General features: G+C 38.4%; 1 protein-coding gene across 4 annotated transcripts in view; it reads right to left on the reverse strand.

The window, feature by feature from the left end:
• Positions 1-17150, reverse strand: part of SLC38A1 (solute carrier family 38 member 1) — a 64596-nt gene that overhangs the window by 12726 nt on the left and 34720 nt on the right. For all 4 annotated transcript variants that reach the window (XM_033116513.1, XM_033116512.1, XM_033116510.1 and 1 more), the window contains 5 exons: positions 4728-4801; positions 2982-3074; positions 2587-2668; positions 1504-1586; positions 34-92 (listed from right to left, as the gene is read on the reverse strand). In XM_033116513.1, coding sequence (XP_032972404.1) covers positions 34-92; positions 1504-1586; positions 2587-2668; positions 2982-3074; positions 4728-4801 — 391 coding nt within the window. The remainder of the gene's footprint in view (positions 1-33; positions 93-1503; positions 1587-2586; positions 2669-2981; positions 3075-4727; positions 4802-17150) is intronic.

Consider the following 17150-nt stretch of genomic DNA (forward strand, 5'->3'; position numbering starts at 1 on the left):
TAAACCAAACCAACTATTTCAACCAGCACTTACCACTATTAGGAAAAAAACCATACAGCTCAAGGAAAATCCACTAGTGTAGCCAAGATATCCTAAAAAAAGTTTTAAAAAATATTATTTAAAAAATATTATTTCATCCACCACCTTATTTCTTTCAATGCATTTTTTTAAGCATAGTTTGGGTTTCCAATACTGTGCATACATGCCATGTGAATATAGGATTTATTATTTGGTAGTGCCACTTTATTTGGCAAAAACAGTGACTTTAAATAAAAACATTATATTATGTGTTGATTTCAGTTCTCCCTGGCACACTACAGGACACAGATTCCCAGAATCCAGGGAAAAAGAGCCTCCCAACTTTAGCCACAGCTCTCTGTCGCTACGCTCTGATGGATACTGATGGCCAAATCCATTATTCTTTATTATGCACTTATTGTGTGCATAATGAATATCAGCCACAATACCTCTCTTCCTACATGAAGGGCATGCACAGAGGAGATGAAGTGATTTCTAGGGATAAATTGAGCATCTGTGGATCTTTACCTTGCTCCCCTTAGAATGCCTGGGAGATCTCCAACCACCGAAACCTCCAGAAAGGCAGAGTTAAGTGGCCTCTGGGGGGCTGCACTATTCTCATCCCTGGGGGAGAAGAGCCCTTCTCTCCTTAAACTGAAAAATGCTACGTGTACATACATAGAAAAGCCTAAACACAGAGCCAGAAACCAGAAAATTAAGTAGTTTAAAAAAAAAATCGATTTATAGACATACAGAATATCTTACAGAACAGCTACAGAGACTTGATATTTTTTCATGCAAAATAACAAAAAGCTACAGTTAGCAATACTTTTGAGAAGAACTTTACATGCCTGCCTTGAATTAGCCTAGCATTAATGAAAATGCATGTTAGAGGCTTTGGACTGGATGGCAGTGTGGCCACATTATTCAATGTGTGAAATTCCCGTAACATCAAGCACACTTATCTCCGAATATGAGCATACACAAAAAAAGTCAAAACCCAATGGTTATGACTTGGTGATTGTTCATCACTTTTGACTTTTCACTTCTTTCTCCCCCTTTCCATGAGGCAAATAATTGAGATTGGATAGACTCTGATAATTTAAGAGTGATTGTCTAAATAATTAAGAGTGATTCTCTAAGAGTACTTGTCTAAATAATCAGGATATTTAAGACCTTGTATGAGGAGAATTCCATTTTCTGCACTTTTCTCAGAAAGCCTGTAAGTTGTGCTATTGGAAAGAGAACTGTCTATCGCTGATCCCAGAACCTCCCTTCTCTCCTCCACAGCTAGTAGAGGGATTGCTTAGGACGTCACATACTGACCAATATTTTCATCCCATATTAAAGTCGAGACTGATTAATACTTATAATTTATCATTCGCTTAATCTTTATAAGTGAACAAGCAAAGTTGTTCATTTTCTTAGGTTTCTGACTCATGTGGGCACTGTAGAGACTAGGATAAAAGCAAGATCTTTCCTTACCTAAATTCTTCAAGAGACACAGAGGGAGAATTATACCAAACGTAACTATCACCACCAGCACACGTCCATCCACATACCAGGCTCTGAAACACATTGAAGTGGCTAGGTCATATTTTCTTAGAAAGAAACTTTTTTTTTTTCTTAAGTGTAAAATTTCACAAAATATGTTCATTACTTTTTTTATTATTATTAATTTTTAACATTAATTTTTTTAATCATTATTCAGGTTTTATCCAAACACTTTAACCCAACTATTTATTGTCTTTCTCCTATGTGATGGAAGGAGGGATATTGTTTTCTTTTTCCTCCCCCGTTGGCTAAATGTGGCATTCCTTTGAATTATTTATGCGGTTCCAAAGCTGAATGCATACATTGCATTCTGTCAGACTACAACTTGTCTTATCAATTATTTAAAGAGAAAGTTCCTTTTTGTTTTGCTTGGCTAATATCAGAAAACAAGTCACCACAGGTTGTCATTGCTTTCTCCCTAACCTCTTGTATTTGACCTTGAATTCTGATTATAGAACACTAGGAACTGTGGCTGCTAAGATTCTTCCTTGAAAGAAAACAGAGAAACTAAGACTGACAAAAACTGTTAAACAAGAAAGAGTCAAAGCATAATGGATGTGCCAAATGTAGCTGCTACATTTTCCAGGGTTAACTACATCTTTAACGAGGTTGATGCATTTAAATTTTGTTCCCCAAATGCTATGTCCCTTCTTTAGGAAAGAGGTTAGGGTCTTAATATTTTTGCATCTTCCACTTCAGTATTAAAAATACTCCATATCTGTTCTATTTCACAGAAACTAAATATAGATTTCAGGCTCTTGGGAAAATGCAGCATCTACTGTTTGCAGCATGACAGATGAATCGACCTTTTAAATGCTCAGATTCAAACAGTTCTCCCTGCTTCTTTCATTTGCTTAATCCCAGAGAAATTTGTTATTGAAGCAACAAAGAAGAAAACCAGCCTAGGAAAAAAAACTTTGTTTCTGCAATTTTTATAAAACAAAATTTTCAGTTAGCCCACATTTAAATTAAAAACATTTTAGTTATCTTACAAAAAAATGGTCTATAACTTACGAAAATGCCTCTTCCTTTCCCATTAGAAACTTTATGGCAGAGGGTAGTTCGTTTTTTACTATGAAGAGGTAGCTCAGCATTGCTGGAAGAAAATGAGAACATTTTTAGAAAGAAGATACTATGGCTCATGTTGCAAGCTATATAAAAGGTTACCAGCTTGTTAGACTAACCTTCAATAAGACACAAAGACAGCTTTAGATACTCTTGCAGTATCCTTGGTTTTAATTAAGTGACTGCTGCCTGCTTTACTTTCCATGTGCCATTTTAGCAATGAGAATGATAACTTCTTGAATTACGTTCATTCATGTGACCACCCAACCACCAGAATTAGAAAAGATAATAATGTTTATCTACTTTAAAGTTGTATATAGAAAAGCATGTTTTGTTTTGTTTACCTCCAGTGTTCTGTAGAGAGGTGGCTCCAAAGATTACAAACTTCCCTGTTGTGCCAAAGACTTGTTCTCCCAGCTTTTCATAAACCATGCAGCCTATTTAAAAATCATATTTCAGAACACAAGAAATGACAGGGCTCAAAAAGTTAAAAACAGCCAAGATTTTATCATGCTATTGACTATTTCCCAAGTTATATCATGGCTTTCTCAAAATCACACAGATAGCCTTCTTGGCTTTGCAAGGGTTAAGGCATTCTCATAAAACCACCTCTTGACATTTTAAAATGTCAGACATGACCACCATTCTCCTTTTTCAGGTTGGCTACAAAAGCATTACTTAATTAAACTATTAGGTCATAAGACTTATTTTTCACTGCCTCAAATAGTCTTTCTATTTCACTGTGGGGAAATTCCCACTCTGACCTTATTCTCATGTCTGGTGAGTATCGTCAAAATGAAGATTTGACGTAAAAACAAAAATCCTGACGGTTGGGACAAAAGGTTCCTTTTGAATTAATTACCTGAACTGATTAGGCTAACAAAGAATTATCTTAATAATATTCCATGAATGCCTCATGTGTCCTAAGTATAATAACAAGCTTAGGAAAGTGTAATAGTCACAACATCAGAATTCTAAAATTTAGTCCAAAGATATGCAAATTGGTAGTTACAAAATAGTCTCGGGAACGTAAAGTACAGCATAGGGGATATAGTCAATAATATTGTAATAATTATGTAGAGTGCCAAATGGGTACTAGACTACTCAGGGGGATCACTGCATAAATCATATAAATGTCTAACCACTATTCTGTACACCTGAAACTAATATAAAATAATATTAAATGTCAACTATAGTTGAAAATAAAAAAGATAAGCAATTCTCAAAAGAGAACGGTAGATAAATCTATCTAAAGAATAATTTGGCTATAGCAAAATTCCAAAGTCTTCACTAGCTCATCTCAATAAATACTAAGATTCTAAACCATTCATTTAAGAAAAGTGTTCATATTTCTTTATGACAGTTCAGCTCACATTTTCAAAAGGTTCACAGAAAGCAATATGGGTCAGGCTAAATTAAACCTTTGTTTAATCTCTCATAAGACTGGTGTTTAAACTAGAAAATGGTTAGAATCTCAATTTATCACAACATGTTCCAGTTAAATAAAGTCGTCTATATACAGTAATAGCTGGCCAATGTGGTTTTAGCTAATGTAAAAGTCAAAGTATTACAAACATAATCCAGTATCCCAGGAATAGAAAATAAACACTTCAGGTATTACACTGCCCAGAGAACTTGAAATCTTTTCATAGCTCACTCACTCCCACATTGCCTCAGGAGTAACATCTTTCTTCTTGGAATATGCACAAAAGAATGAAAGCTCTGTTTACTTTTAAAACTTGGAGGCTAAAATATGAAAACATGGGATCCTGGATCTGGACTTATAAAGACCCAAGGGAAAATCAAAGCCTTTAAAACGAAGTCATCTTAAATTAGAAAAACAGATATAATCAAGGGTTCACTTTCAATGACAACACTATTGCTCATTGTTCATGGCAATTTAATTTGTACGTTGTTGCATCTATATCTCTAAGTAAATACTACAATAGGTCTTTCAGTGACTGTAAGTCAAGGTACTCTTTTTCTTTAATAATCAAGTTGCTGAACAGGGAGAGCATCATTGGTTCACAATATCTCCATCAGAATCATTCACCCTGGTTTTAACAAAATTAGAGATAGTCTCAGCTTACCTGTTTCCTTTGAGCAGATCAACAGAAGGTTTATTGAATATATAGACAGCAGTGTCACTGAAGACAAAAGTATCCTAAAGCGAAGAAAAGGGGTCTTGTAATAACTATAACATACTCTGACCTTACATGTTAGAAGGGCAAGGGTTTATTTATATGGTTAACACTATTTGTTGATGGCACCCAAATTTTAGAAACTATTAGTCATACCCTCTTTAAAATCCTCGGTAAAAATGTTCTACCAAATAAAGAACTGCTCATTAGAATATGAGTAACTAACAGTTCAAATCCTTTACCAAAATCAAAGCCTAAATAGCTCTCTGGGATCATTTCAGATGGGATGACTTGAAAACAACATTATGAAAGAAAAGCTTTTGCAGACTATGGTGCCCTTTCATCCCAGGAAGAAAGTGTGAGAAAGGGGTGTGGGAAGTGGGGAGGCTGAAGGAAAGGCTTTCAGTGACTCTTAAGTCAGTGACCATGTGACTTTGGGCAACTGGCTCAATTTCTCCCATCCTCAGATTCCTCACTTATAATATAAAGACATAAGCCAAATGATGTGAAAAGTTCTTTTCATCTAATTACTCTATGTTTTTGAACCTATACATTGGACCACTGAGATAATTCACTTTTTTTTTTTTTTTTGCACCTGGTTCCTCTGGAAAGAATAAGCACCTCTTTTAACTGATGGACAAATTTTGATAATCAAGTACAATGAAAATACTTTTTTGGATGACAAACTCGTGTTTTTGTTTTAGTACATCTGGCTCATTATCAAACCCTCCTCAAGAAAAAGCACAGTTAAAATGATGTGAGTGATTACACAGATTATTTCTGAATTACTTGGTTAAAAAAGATGTAATAATTGAAAATAAAGCCTAGTTATTAAAAAGAAAAAGCATTCCAGTCCCTCAAATGAAACCAGTCACTTCCTGGTGTAGGGAAATACATCCTTAGAACAATGCATTACTGCCATTCTTTCTGTGTTTGTATAATTAAGGCAATTATTTTTCTAACAAGTGCTCTTGAGAGGGACTTGGCACATCATGCAGTTCTCTCTGTCTGGGCTCTGTCCCCCAAACCCCTCCTCCTCCACCCTGCACACCTGTTGACCCTCTGCCCTTGGGCCCAGCTTAGATGTCACCTCCTCAGGTGCTTTTCCTTGCCCCAGGCAGACAGATTGCTCTTTAGCTCTCTCATGTCTTACAGCATTTTGTTTCTCCTATGTGCTGCGTAGCCTAGAGGAGGTAAGTGAGGAGTACAGAATGGTCAACTGCAGAGCAGACAGGCTGCCAGAGACTGGCCAGAAAACATAAGAGGGACAGAGCTCAGCAGCGGTAAAACAAACACTGGGAGAAAGAATAGAAAACCTAGCACTTAGGGGTGCAGGTTAATAAATAAAGGGGACCAGCTAATAAAGGGGAATTTAGGTAAAGATATGACTATAAGGAAGTACATTCAGATATATATCAACTTAGCTAAGATCCTTGAGTCAGAGGGTGATTAAGAGGGTAAGTCCCTTATTATCTATTCTGATTGAGGGATACAAGAAAGTGACAGCAAGCATTTATTAAGCAACCTAGTAGTTTTGAGATATGTAATGGAACATAATTTGATATGCTCTGCCAGAGAATACGATATAGGGTATAACTGTGGTATTATATTTCTTTCATCTTATAAACAATAGTTATGTTGAAGAAGTAAGCTTTGAGTTTTACTCAGAGTTCACTCGTGTTTTTGGAGGCACAGAACACTAACTGGTAACTTCTGTGTGTGCATGTGACAGGCCATAGAGGATTTCTGTGTGACACAGAATAGCATGGGCTTCCCAGCTGGGGAAGGAAGGATGCAATTTTAGGATTAGCCATGTGCCATTCTAGAGTGACCATGTACCCTGTTGAGTCAACTCTCCTGGGACTGACCTGGGAGAAGAGAGGGTATTACCACATGGCCCCCTACTAATGAGTAAAGAGTATGACTTTGTAGGAGCTACATGCGTAGCAGAAAGGATAATTACTAACATCTACATAGTAATGATTAAACCAAAGGCCCTAAGCCCGGGAGAACTGGGTACTTATTAGCAAAAGAAACATTCTAAGCAAACGTCTGTTCCCTTAGCTAGTGGCCCGTGGGACCACATGGTCAGGGCACGTGGTTGCCTCTGAATGCATGCTGTTAGGCTCAGTCACTTGTAGATGGTTCTCCCGTGGCCTGTGGTCCTTGACAAGAGGTAAAGGATTTCTTCATAAACTCCTCTGACCTCTTTTTCTTTATCAAGTAGGAGAAACGTGTTGGTCAGGGCAGACTTTCGCAGGACGTTCACCTGTCCTCTTCCCCACACTTAACAACAGCATTACGAGGTCCTCCCACAGTGATGGAAACAACCCCCCTTCCCGTGTTTAAGAGACATGACACTGCGCCCCAGACAAAGGACCTGTAGTGAGAGTCTGACAGCCTTGCCTTTAACCACCCAATCTCTGAAGACTCTCCTCTCCATCTCTCCCAAAATACAGATCTTCCCTCCAACGACTGAAAACTGATAAAAACAAAAATCATTTTCTGTCAGGTCACTAAGAGGCCACTTCTGTATGTAAAATTCTAAGACTGCTTTAGGCTATAACCGATTCTAGTATTAAGGGATTAAAATTCAGAAAAGTATACCTCCTTGTTTAGATTCTTAGAAACAATAAGTTGTCTAATTGGCCGTAATAGATCCTAGAATAGTTTAAGAAGACCCAGTCAGAGATGTCAGAGACACAGAAAATGTGACATCTGAAAGAAAGTAAACTCAGAGACACATAACAGAAGACTGGTTACCAGAGGGAAAAGGGGGGGTGCACAGAATGAAGAGGATAAAGGGAGTCAAATATGTGGTGACTAGACTTTGGGTGGTGAGTACATAATGCAATATACAGATGATATAGATTTCTACAGTTGAAAATAGCAGCAAGTCAATATGATCTTGTAAGAATTTTAAAGTTAACAACTTTAATTTGTTTTCTAACTTAAATACTTTCCTAGTATTCCCTGATGGTAACTTGTTTCCCCTCTTGGGGTAGATTTTTGTTTCCAAAAGAAATTCAGTACTAACAACAACAATAAAAAAAGAGCAGGAGGAATGACTCAAGAGACTACAATGACTTATTTGAAGATTTCTTCTATTTTGAGCATGATTGTGCCTGATTTGTCCAATTAGATATTTATACATATAATTGTGGTTTCCTGGGAGAGAAACATAAGCTGGTATTGTGCTAAGAGGAACACAAGTGATTCTTTGTTTTCATTTCACCTGGATATCCTGTAAGCTTTCACACTGCTAACCATTGACCAAAAGGCTTTTTTCTTTTTAATTTTTATTACATTTATTGGGATGACATTGGTTAGTAAAATTATGTAGGTTTCAAGTGTACATTTCTACAATACAGCATCTATATGTTGCATTGTGTGTTCAGCACCCAGAGTCACTTTGTAGTATAAATTAAAGTCAGGGACTGTGATACCTCCAGCCTTCTTTTTTTCCTAGGATTGCTTTATTTGGGATCTTTTGTGATTATGTAAAAATCTGATGATTTTTTTTGTTCTATTTCTTGAAAAAAATGCCATTGGGATTTTGATGGTGATTGCATTAAATCTGTATATTGCTTTGGGTAATACGGCCATTTAACTATGTTAATTCTTCCAATCCATGAACACAAAATATCTTTCCATTTCTTTGTGTTATCTTCAATTTCTTTTAATAATGTCTTATAGTTTTCAGTGTATAGGTCCTTCACATCTTTTGTTAAGTATATTCCTAGGTATTTTATTCTTTTTGTTGCAATTGCAAAAGGATTGTTTTTTTCATTTTCTGAAATTTCATTGTTAGTATATAGGAGCACAGTGGATTTTTGTACATTGATTTTGTATCCTGTAAGTTTAGTGTACTTGTTTATTATTCCTAATAGTTTTTTTTACGGAGTCTTTAGGGTTTTCTATATAAAGAATCATATCATCTGCAAAAAGTGACACTTTAACTTCTTCACTCCCAATTTGGATGCCTTTTATTTCTTTCTCTTGCCTGATTGCTCTGGCGAGGACTTCCAACACTATGTTGAATAACAGTGGAGATGGGGGCACCCCTGTCTTGTTCCTGATCTTAGAGGGAAAGCTTTCAGTTTCTTACCATTAAGTATGACATCAGCTGAGGGTTTGTCATATATGGACTTTATCATGTTGAAGTGCTTTCCTTCTTTACCCATTTTATTAAGTGTTTTAATCATAAGTGAATGTTATATCTCATCAAATGCTTTTTCTGCATCTATTGATACGAGTTTATGATTTTAATACTTTATTTTGTTTATGTGGTGTATCACATTGATCAATGTGCATATGTTGAACCATCCTTGTGCCCCTGGAATGAGCCCACTTGATTGTGATGAATGATCTTTTTAACGTATTGTTGTATTCAATTTGCTAGTATTTTGTTTAGGATTTTTCCGTCTGTATTCATCAGAGATATTGGTCTGTAGTTTTCTTATGTTATCCTTACCAGGTTTTGGTATCAGGGTAATGTTGGCCTCATAAAATGAGTTAGGAAGTATTGCCTCTTGTTCAATTTTTTGGAAGAGTTTAAGGAGGACAGATATTAAATCATCTTTGAATGTTTGGTAGAATTCACTAGTACAGCCATCCGTTCCTGGACTTTTGTTTTTGGGGAGGTTTTGGATGGTTGTTTCAATTTCCGAACTTTGGAACAGACTCCTTAGATTTTCCAGTTCTTCATGATTCAGTCTAGGGAAGTTATATATGTCTAAGAACCTGTCCATTTCTTCTAGGTTATTGAATTTGGTGGTATATAGTCCTTCATAGTGTTCTTGTATGATCATTTGTATTTCTCTGGTCTTTGCCATAACGTCTCCTCTTTCATTTCTGATTTTGTTTATTTGTATGTTTTCTTTTTTTTCCTTAGTGAGTCTAGCCAAGGGGCTGTCAATTTATAAATCTTTTCTAAGAAACAGCTCTTTGTTGCATTAATTTTTCCTGTTTTCTTTTTGTTCTCTATTTCATTTAGTTCTGCTCTAATTTTTATTATTTCCTTCCTTCTGCTGACTTTGGGTTTCATTTCTTCTTTTTCTATTTCTTTAAAATGTAATGTTAGATTGTTAATTTGGGATTGTTCTTGTTTCTTGAGACAGGCCTGTAGTGGTATAAATTTCCATCTTAATACTGTTTTCGCAATATCCCAATAATTTTGATACAATATTCTTATTTGTTTTTATGTATCTGTTGATCTCTCCCTTTATTTCTTCTTTGACCCAGTTGTTCTTTAGTGGCATGTTGTTTAATCTCCACGTATTTGTGGTTTTTCCTGCTTTATTTTTGCAGTTGATCTTCAATTTCAAAGAATTGTGGTCAGAGAATACATTTGGTATGATTTCCATCTTCTTAAATTTGCTGAGGCTAGTTTGTGTCCCAATATATGACCTATCCTTGAGTATGTTCCATGTACACTAGAAAGTTTCTCTGTTCTTCCATCTGTGTCATTTCAGATTTCTATCGTCAATATCACTCATTCTTTCCTCCATCTGGTCAGCTCTGTTTCCTAAGCTCACTATTTCATTCTTCATCTCTTTTATTGAGTTCTTCAGTTCTAGAATTTCTATTTGGTTCTTTTTAAAAAAGCAATCTCTTTGGTAAAGTATTTGTTTTGTTCAATGATTTTTATGTCTGAGTTCATTAAACTGCCTATCTGAGTTTTCTTGCATCTTGGTGAGTTTTTTCAGAACTGCAATCTTGAATTCTCTGTCATTTAAGTCACATATTCCCATGTCTTTAAGCTTATTTTCTGGAGATTTTTCATTTTCTTTCTGAGCTGCCTTGTTACCTTGGTTTTTCATGGTAACGGATGGTTTATTTCTCTTCCTGGGTTTCTACAGGAGAGGATTCTGCAGCAGGTTGTTTTCTAGCAGGTAGTGCTGGAGCATTTTATTTTTTCTTGCCCTGTTCTGGCTTCTTCTGGTGGAAGATTTCCTGGGGAGATGGGCGTCTCCTCTGTGACCAGGTCACCTGGGTCTCAGGGCACCAACCCCATGGGAGAATGCAGTGGGCGACGGGGTTCTGAGCCCCTGAAGTCCTAGTGCTCCCCCTGCAGCCAGATGCAGAGCTGCACTACCTGAGCAGCCCTGGGTGCCCCTGCTGGGATCAGTTTAGAAAGGTGGGGGCCGTGAGGCAGTGTGGGCTGGAAGAGGCCACTAGTGTGTTTATGTCTTTGTTCTCCTCCTGTGACGGCCAGACCACAGCTGCCTCACCCCGATATCTCCTCCCTTGTCACTGGGTTTAGCCAGTGTGTGTGTGTGCCACTCAGGAACTATCTCTCCAGGTCTCAGGGCTGTAGATATTCTGCTCTTTAATCCGACACTGCTGCAGTTTGTTCTGGGGCCTGCTGCTAGCATGGAGAGGGTGTGGGGAGGCGAGCTCTGCGAGGGTTGGAGGGAGGAGGCCAGGCTCCAGGGCTTTGCTTTCTGCCTGGCAGTGAGGGCTGTGAAGATTGCAGTTGTCACACTTCTGTATTCGGTTGCCCTGAGGTCTCTGCCCCACTCACTGGGTTCACCTGTAGCATATGCTGATGACTCAGGCAGGAATGCTGGAGCCACAGAGAGTGCACCTGCAGCCTGGATTCTTCCCTCTCCCTGGGCCTTCTCCCTCCCTTTGCACTTCTCCCTCCCCTCCTCCCCTTCACTCTGATTTGCCCACCTTCAGAAGTTTCAACCACGAATCTCTGAAAGGTGTTTGTGAGTTGCGTAAGGACTCCTTCGTTGAATTACAGCTGTTCAACTTGTAACTTCAAGGGGAGAGATCAAGAGAAACCCCTCATGCTGCCATGTTTCTGACATCACCCCAAAAGTTTTAATATGGGTGGGGCAAAGCTGCTTGCTGTAAAAGGTATGTTTCAATGAGAGCTAAACCTCAGCAATAGGTAATTGAGTTGTCAAGGTGTTGATATTTCAGACTTACGTTCAGTCTTGAAGAGAAAGGGATCTAGAACATGTAACTATACATGGGCCCTAGGGAAGCAGTGGCAGGAGAGTTAGCCTTGTGAAGAATGTGGACAAGGAACTTTTGAGAAACTTGTGTCAGCACCACTTTGGAAGATGTGGTGCAAGGACATCCTAAGAGATTTTGTGTCCCCCTGAAAAGAAAGAGCCTTGTCAGAAGCAGAATTCTAGACTCCTGGATTAGGGAGAGACCTTTAGAGACTACTCTATCCAGCTGTTCACTGAGGACAGGAAACCTCTTCGCTCCATGCCCACACATAGGCATTGAAGTCTGCAAGTGTTTTCTGACAGGGAACACATATGCAACCCATCCTGTTTCTGGAAAGTGCTGTGCATTGGAAATGAGGCCGAGCTGAAACTACTGCTGCTATTTCTACCCTTGGGTCCTCGTTTTACTCTCTAGACCTACTTGAATCTACTTGAAATCTGAACCCTCTTCTACCTAACAGTCCATGTGATGATGCTTATTTTAAGATTGTGATCTTTGACTTGAACATCTCTAAGTCTTTCAGCTGTTCATCCTGTGATGGAGTGTTCATGCTGTTTACATCTCATTTTTGGCCCAGTTTATCACCCATCCTTTTAAAAGGTTGTGTGCCAAGAAAAACGTAGTGCTGTCACATCAGTTTTGGTCCAAACAGTGCAAAGCATGGTAAAATTATTCATTTGAGTTGGATACCATGCTTCTTTTAAGGCAACCTAGTTTAGTATTCATTTTTATGGCAGCCATGTCACACTTTTCATTCTTATTGAGCTTCTGGTATGAACTGTAATTAGGCTAATCTTCCTGGTTCTATTCTATTTTATGTTTTCTTTAAGCTAAATGTAGGACTCTGCACTTATTTCCATTCCATTTTATCCTTCCCGTCTTGTGATAGCTTTTTAAATTGTTGATCATTTTTACTTATGTATTAACTACCTCTTCCAGTTTCATATCTTGAATCTGCCTTCATCCAAGTCACTGGTACTAACTCTGACTAGAACAAAGCCATCTGGGAAATGGCTCATCATCCAGCCAACTGCTCAAGCCAGAAACCTGGAAGTCATCCTGGCTCTCTCATCGACTCTCCCATCCCTCATATCTAATACACTTGCAAGTGTCCTATCATTTCTGCCTCCAAATATATCCCAAATCTACATCCTTCCCCTCCCCCCCACCCCATCTCCACTGCCACTATTCTAATCTAAGCCACAATCATCTTTCATTCTGGGCAACCATGATAATCTTTGTCTTGTCCCCTCTGATCCATCTTCTACCCAGCAGCCAGAGTAATCTTTTTATTTCATTGCTTTATTATGTTTCTCCATTACTGGACAGTAGGACATGTCATGACCATTTAAGTCATAGTCATAGCCTGTCCTATTTACCTACTTACATACAGTACCAAACACAGCACACAGCAGACACTTAGCTAAGAATAAGTGAATTTACAAATATTAGAATCTCATTTGCCAGTCACGTGGGACGATGCCAAATATCTTGCTAAAATCAAGACACGCGCTGCCTAAGGAAGTCCTATGACCTACTAGTTCACTCTTATCTCAAAAGGTGAAGTTAGTTAACACAGCTGTTTAGGAAAACCCTATTGGTCTCCACAGAACAATATTTTCTGCAGTAATTGCACATAAAAGCTATTTAATATTTTGCTCTAGAATATTGCTGGGGGTCTACTTTTGGCCACTTTTGAAAGCTGGGATGGAACTTTCCCAATTCCAGTCCTCTGGCGACACTCCTGCTCTCCACGATTTCTTAAATGTTCCTGACAGTGGTTTTAGGTACATTTACTCTATTTGCTGCAAGAAAATTTTAACTTATACCTTACAACGACCATCTAAACGTCCATTTTAAAAACATTTCTTTGTCATTGTTTTGAATCATATTGTAAGACTGCAATTCTTTGTTCTTCCTCAATTTATCCAAAGATTATATGGACAATGTTATAATAGATTTCATTTTCTAAAGTACCAAATGCCAATAAAATGGAGAGTTGTGACAATAAATGGAACTAAGGCGACTGAAATGTTCTATACCATAATTGTGGTGGTGATTTCACAACTATAATTTGGATCAACTTACCAAATCCTTTGAATCGGGGAATTTTATTGTATATAAATTATACTTCCAAAACAACAACAACAACAAAAAACTCAACCCTACAACATTTTAAGGGAGACGAGACTACTGTATGTTAAAAGCCTAGCTATATGACAAGAAACCATATGACATACTCCCAACCCAGCGTTAGCGCCCTTAGAAGAGGTGGAGATGAAGCATCAGGCACTGCTGCAGATCCAGAAATAGCTTGGCTGACGGGGTTGGAGGCTGCCACACATGTGAGTGCTTTCAACTCTTCCAGGACGCATCCCTCTCAGAAAGTGGAGAACCCTTACCAATCATCCTCAGCATGACTTGCCATCCTCTCCCTTGCCGAAGTTTAAAGCAGCTCTTCCCAGACTTTAATATGTGCATGTGAATTACGTTAGGATCTTGTTGAAATGAAGATTCTAACTCAGTAGGTCTGGGATGGGACCCGAGATTCTACGTTTCTAACAAGTTCCCAGGTAATGCTGATGCTGCTGGTCCATGGCTCACACTTGAAGCCGCAGCGGTTTACAGCTGTGTGCTCTGGCTCTGTGGTATATACATCTCAGTGTTTCTGCTTTTCACCACTGCTGAACTGCCCGCTACACCATTTGCAGGTGGAGAGCCATGCCAGCATTACTGCGTGATCACCTGTAACATGGCCCCCACAGCTGCCCAGGTGAGAGACTGCAGTGAAGGGAAGCATTTGCAGCTGAATTATTATCATTCCTGAGAGACACTGGCTGGCTCTCAGTGCAAACGCAAGGTCTTACTTCCTTCCTTGTGTCAACTTCCTCAGGATATTATGGCATTACTTACTTCACCATGGTGTATGTTTTTAAATTATTTTCAACTCCACACCCCTCCTCCCCCAGCCATGTCTCTCTCCTTCCATAAGGGATATGAGGCTCACCACACTATATAATTCTTCCTCTTGTAAACCCAGTTAAAAATATAAAACTTTTACCCTCCTCAATTAAATGAGCGGAACAGTCTGTATCAAAACTCCCACCGTGGAGGAAAAGTGGCCTTTATGACTAGTCCTGCTTTTATCTACCAGCATCTCCCACCAATCCTCAGCGCCTCACTCCAAAACTCATAGACATATATTCTGGTTGAGGCAAAATACCTACAAGAAAATTCAAAACTCCAGTACAAGGGAATTGGACAAACTGTAGGAAACATATTGTTTACTGGCCAACCATCTTTCTCCAGTCCTTCCCCCTGTTCCTGCCCTCTTCCTCACTCTCTTCTATGTCTTACTTTCTGCTATATTTCCAAACTACCCCCATCCTCCTGCACTCTTTCATTCGTTTTATTATCTCAACTAACTCTCCCTGCTCTTCCATTCCATCTCCAACTCTTAAGGGAAATATCTGTATGACTTGAATAAAGATTGGAAAACAATGCAGAGGAGAGTAGAACGCTAGCTGGGGAGGAAGGAAGGTCTGGACATCTTGGAGAACCCAACTGAGGATTAAACACCAAGAATGTAAAGTGTTATCCATCTGTGTGGTTAGAGAGCTCAGATTCAGGGGTTTCCCAGGCTAGTATAACAGAGAGCCGGTGGAGAAAGAAAATTTAGGGTTTAGGAAAGAGAGGGGTTTAAGTGAGGGACCATGACACCTTAGCTGGACAGGGAAGGAACACAGAGCAGCGGCTCTCAATGACATCCAGGGGCAAGTACAGAGGGAATATCCAAGGCAGGAGCCAGGAAGTAGAAAAGGCTGTGATCAGAAGTAGGATGCCTGGAGGGTAATTGTTGAGGTGGTGGGATCCAGTGTGGTTCCTGGCCCAGGGAAGCCATGCCAGTGGGAAGCTTACGTGGAGAGGAAAGGCGATGTAGAGGAGGAATTGTTTATTTAATGAGAGCTCAAGAGGAATGAGACATGCCTGAAAGTAAGGAGAGAGGGGTAAAGTGTCTGAGTCCCTAAATCATGTGAAAATTTTAAACATTTTGAAAAATTCAAAATTATATTTCACATACAAATGCATTCCCTGGAGCTTTAATTTATTTTAATGGGGATTCAATATAATCAATAAAACATTTTGTTGATCATCACAAAAAAAGAAATGTAGTGGTATTCACTATGTCAGGCCCATGCTAAACACTTTTAAAACTATTTCACTTATGAATAGTACTATTACTATCTATTTTACAGATAAGGAAATTGAAGTTCAGAGAGGTTAAATATTTTGTCTAAGGTCACATAGCATCAGAGATCTCAAGCCCTGGTAGTCAGTCCTTACCCACCAGGCTATATTGTCTGCCAAAGGCAAATGTACAGAGAGGAATGAGAGTGTAAAAAGTCAGACCAAAGCAAAAGACAAAAAAACTTGGAATGAAATACATTAAAGTGTTAAAAGAGCTTGTGTTTTAATAGTGAGACTTTAGATAATTTCCTTGTCTTTTATTTTATTTATTTTATGCACTTTCAAAATGGTCTTTAATGATTATCTTAATTTTACAATAAAAGTGTTGAAATGCAAAATATAAACAACCTTTCAAATGATGTTGTTATCATTTCAGGGAGAGGTTGCATTTGTTTAAGTCCCAAGCTCATTAATATACTCCCTATTTTAAACAGCTCACAAAATGCTTATGAAAAAGAACCGAAACATATAATATTCAGTCCCAAAGTGGACTTCTTACTCATTAAGTCCTGATTCGATTTCAACATTCTAAGGGTCACAGGACCAGCACACTAGGATCTAGTAGCACATGATTATTTGTAATATTTACAAATTGAACTAGAGAATGAAAGGGGTGGTTTTGAAAGGTTGGACAGGGAACAGGTGAGGATCGATTATTTGTACAACCCCTTCTTTTTTTTTCCCCTTGTAGGTAAATCTAAATTCTTTGGTGCAAAGCTTCTCTTGAACTAGCGTCACTGTTGGTTAAGTATTTCGTTTTGTCTAGAGAAAGATATATGCATCACTAATGATCAAATCACATAGTATCTAATAAAATCCTAAAAAGAAAGAAGTATTTAAAAGAGGTATGCAGATAGAAATATAATTTGTCAGTTCAGCTGATACTTTGTGAAGTTAAAAAAGTTAAGAGTGGGGGTGGCCGGATGGCTCAATTGGTTAGATTGCAAGCTCTCAGCGACAAGGTTGTCGGTTCAATGACGGAGAATGGACTTGGAGCTGAGCTGTGCCCTCCACAACTAGATTGAGGGACAGCTACTTGGAGCTGATGGGCCCTGGAGAGACACACTGTCCCCCAATATTCCCCAATAAAATTTATTAAAAAAAGAAAGAAAGAAAGAAAGTTAAGAGGAAGCCTGAGTTTAAATGAGGAAGTTA

This window comes from Rhinolophus ferrumequinum, chromosome 10 (assembly GCF_004115265.2).
Source record: "Rhinolophus ferrumequinum isolate MPI-CBG mRhiFer1 chromosome 10, mRhiFer1_v1.p, whole genome shotgun sequence".
Lineage (NCBI taxonomy): Eukaryota > Metazoa > Chordata > Mammalia > Chiroptera > Rhinolophidae > Rhinolophus > Rhinolophus ferrumequinum.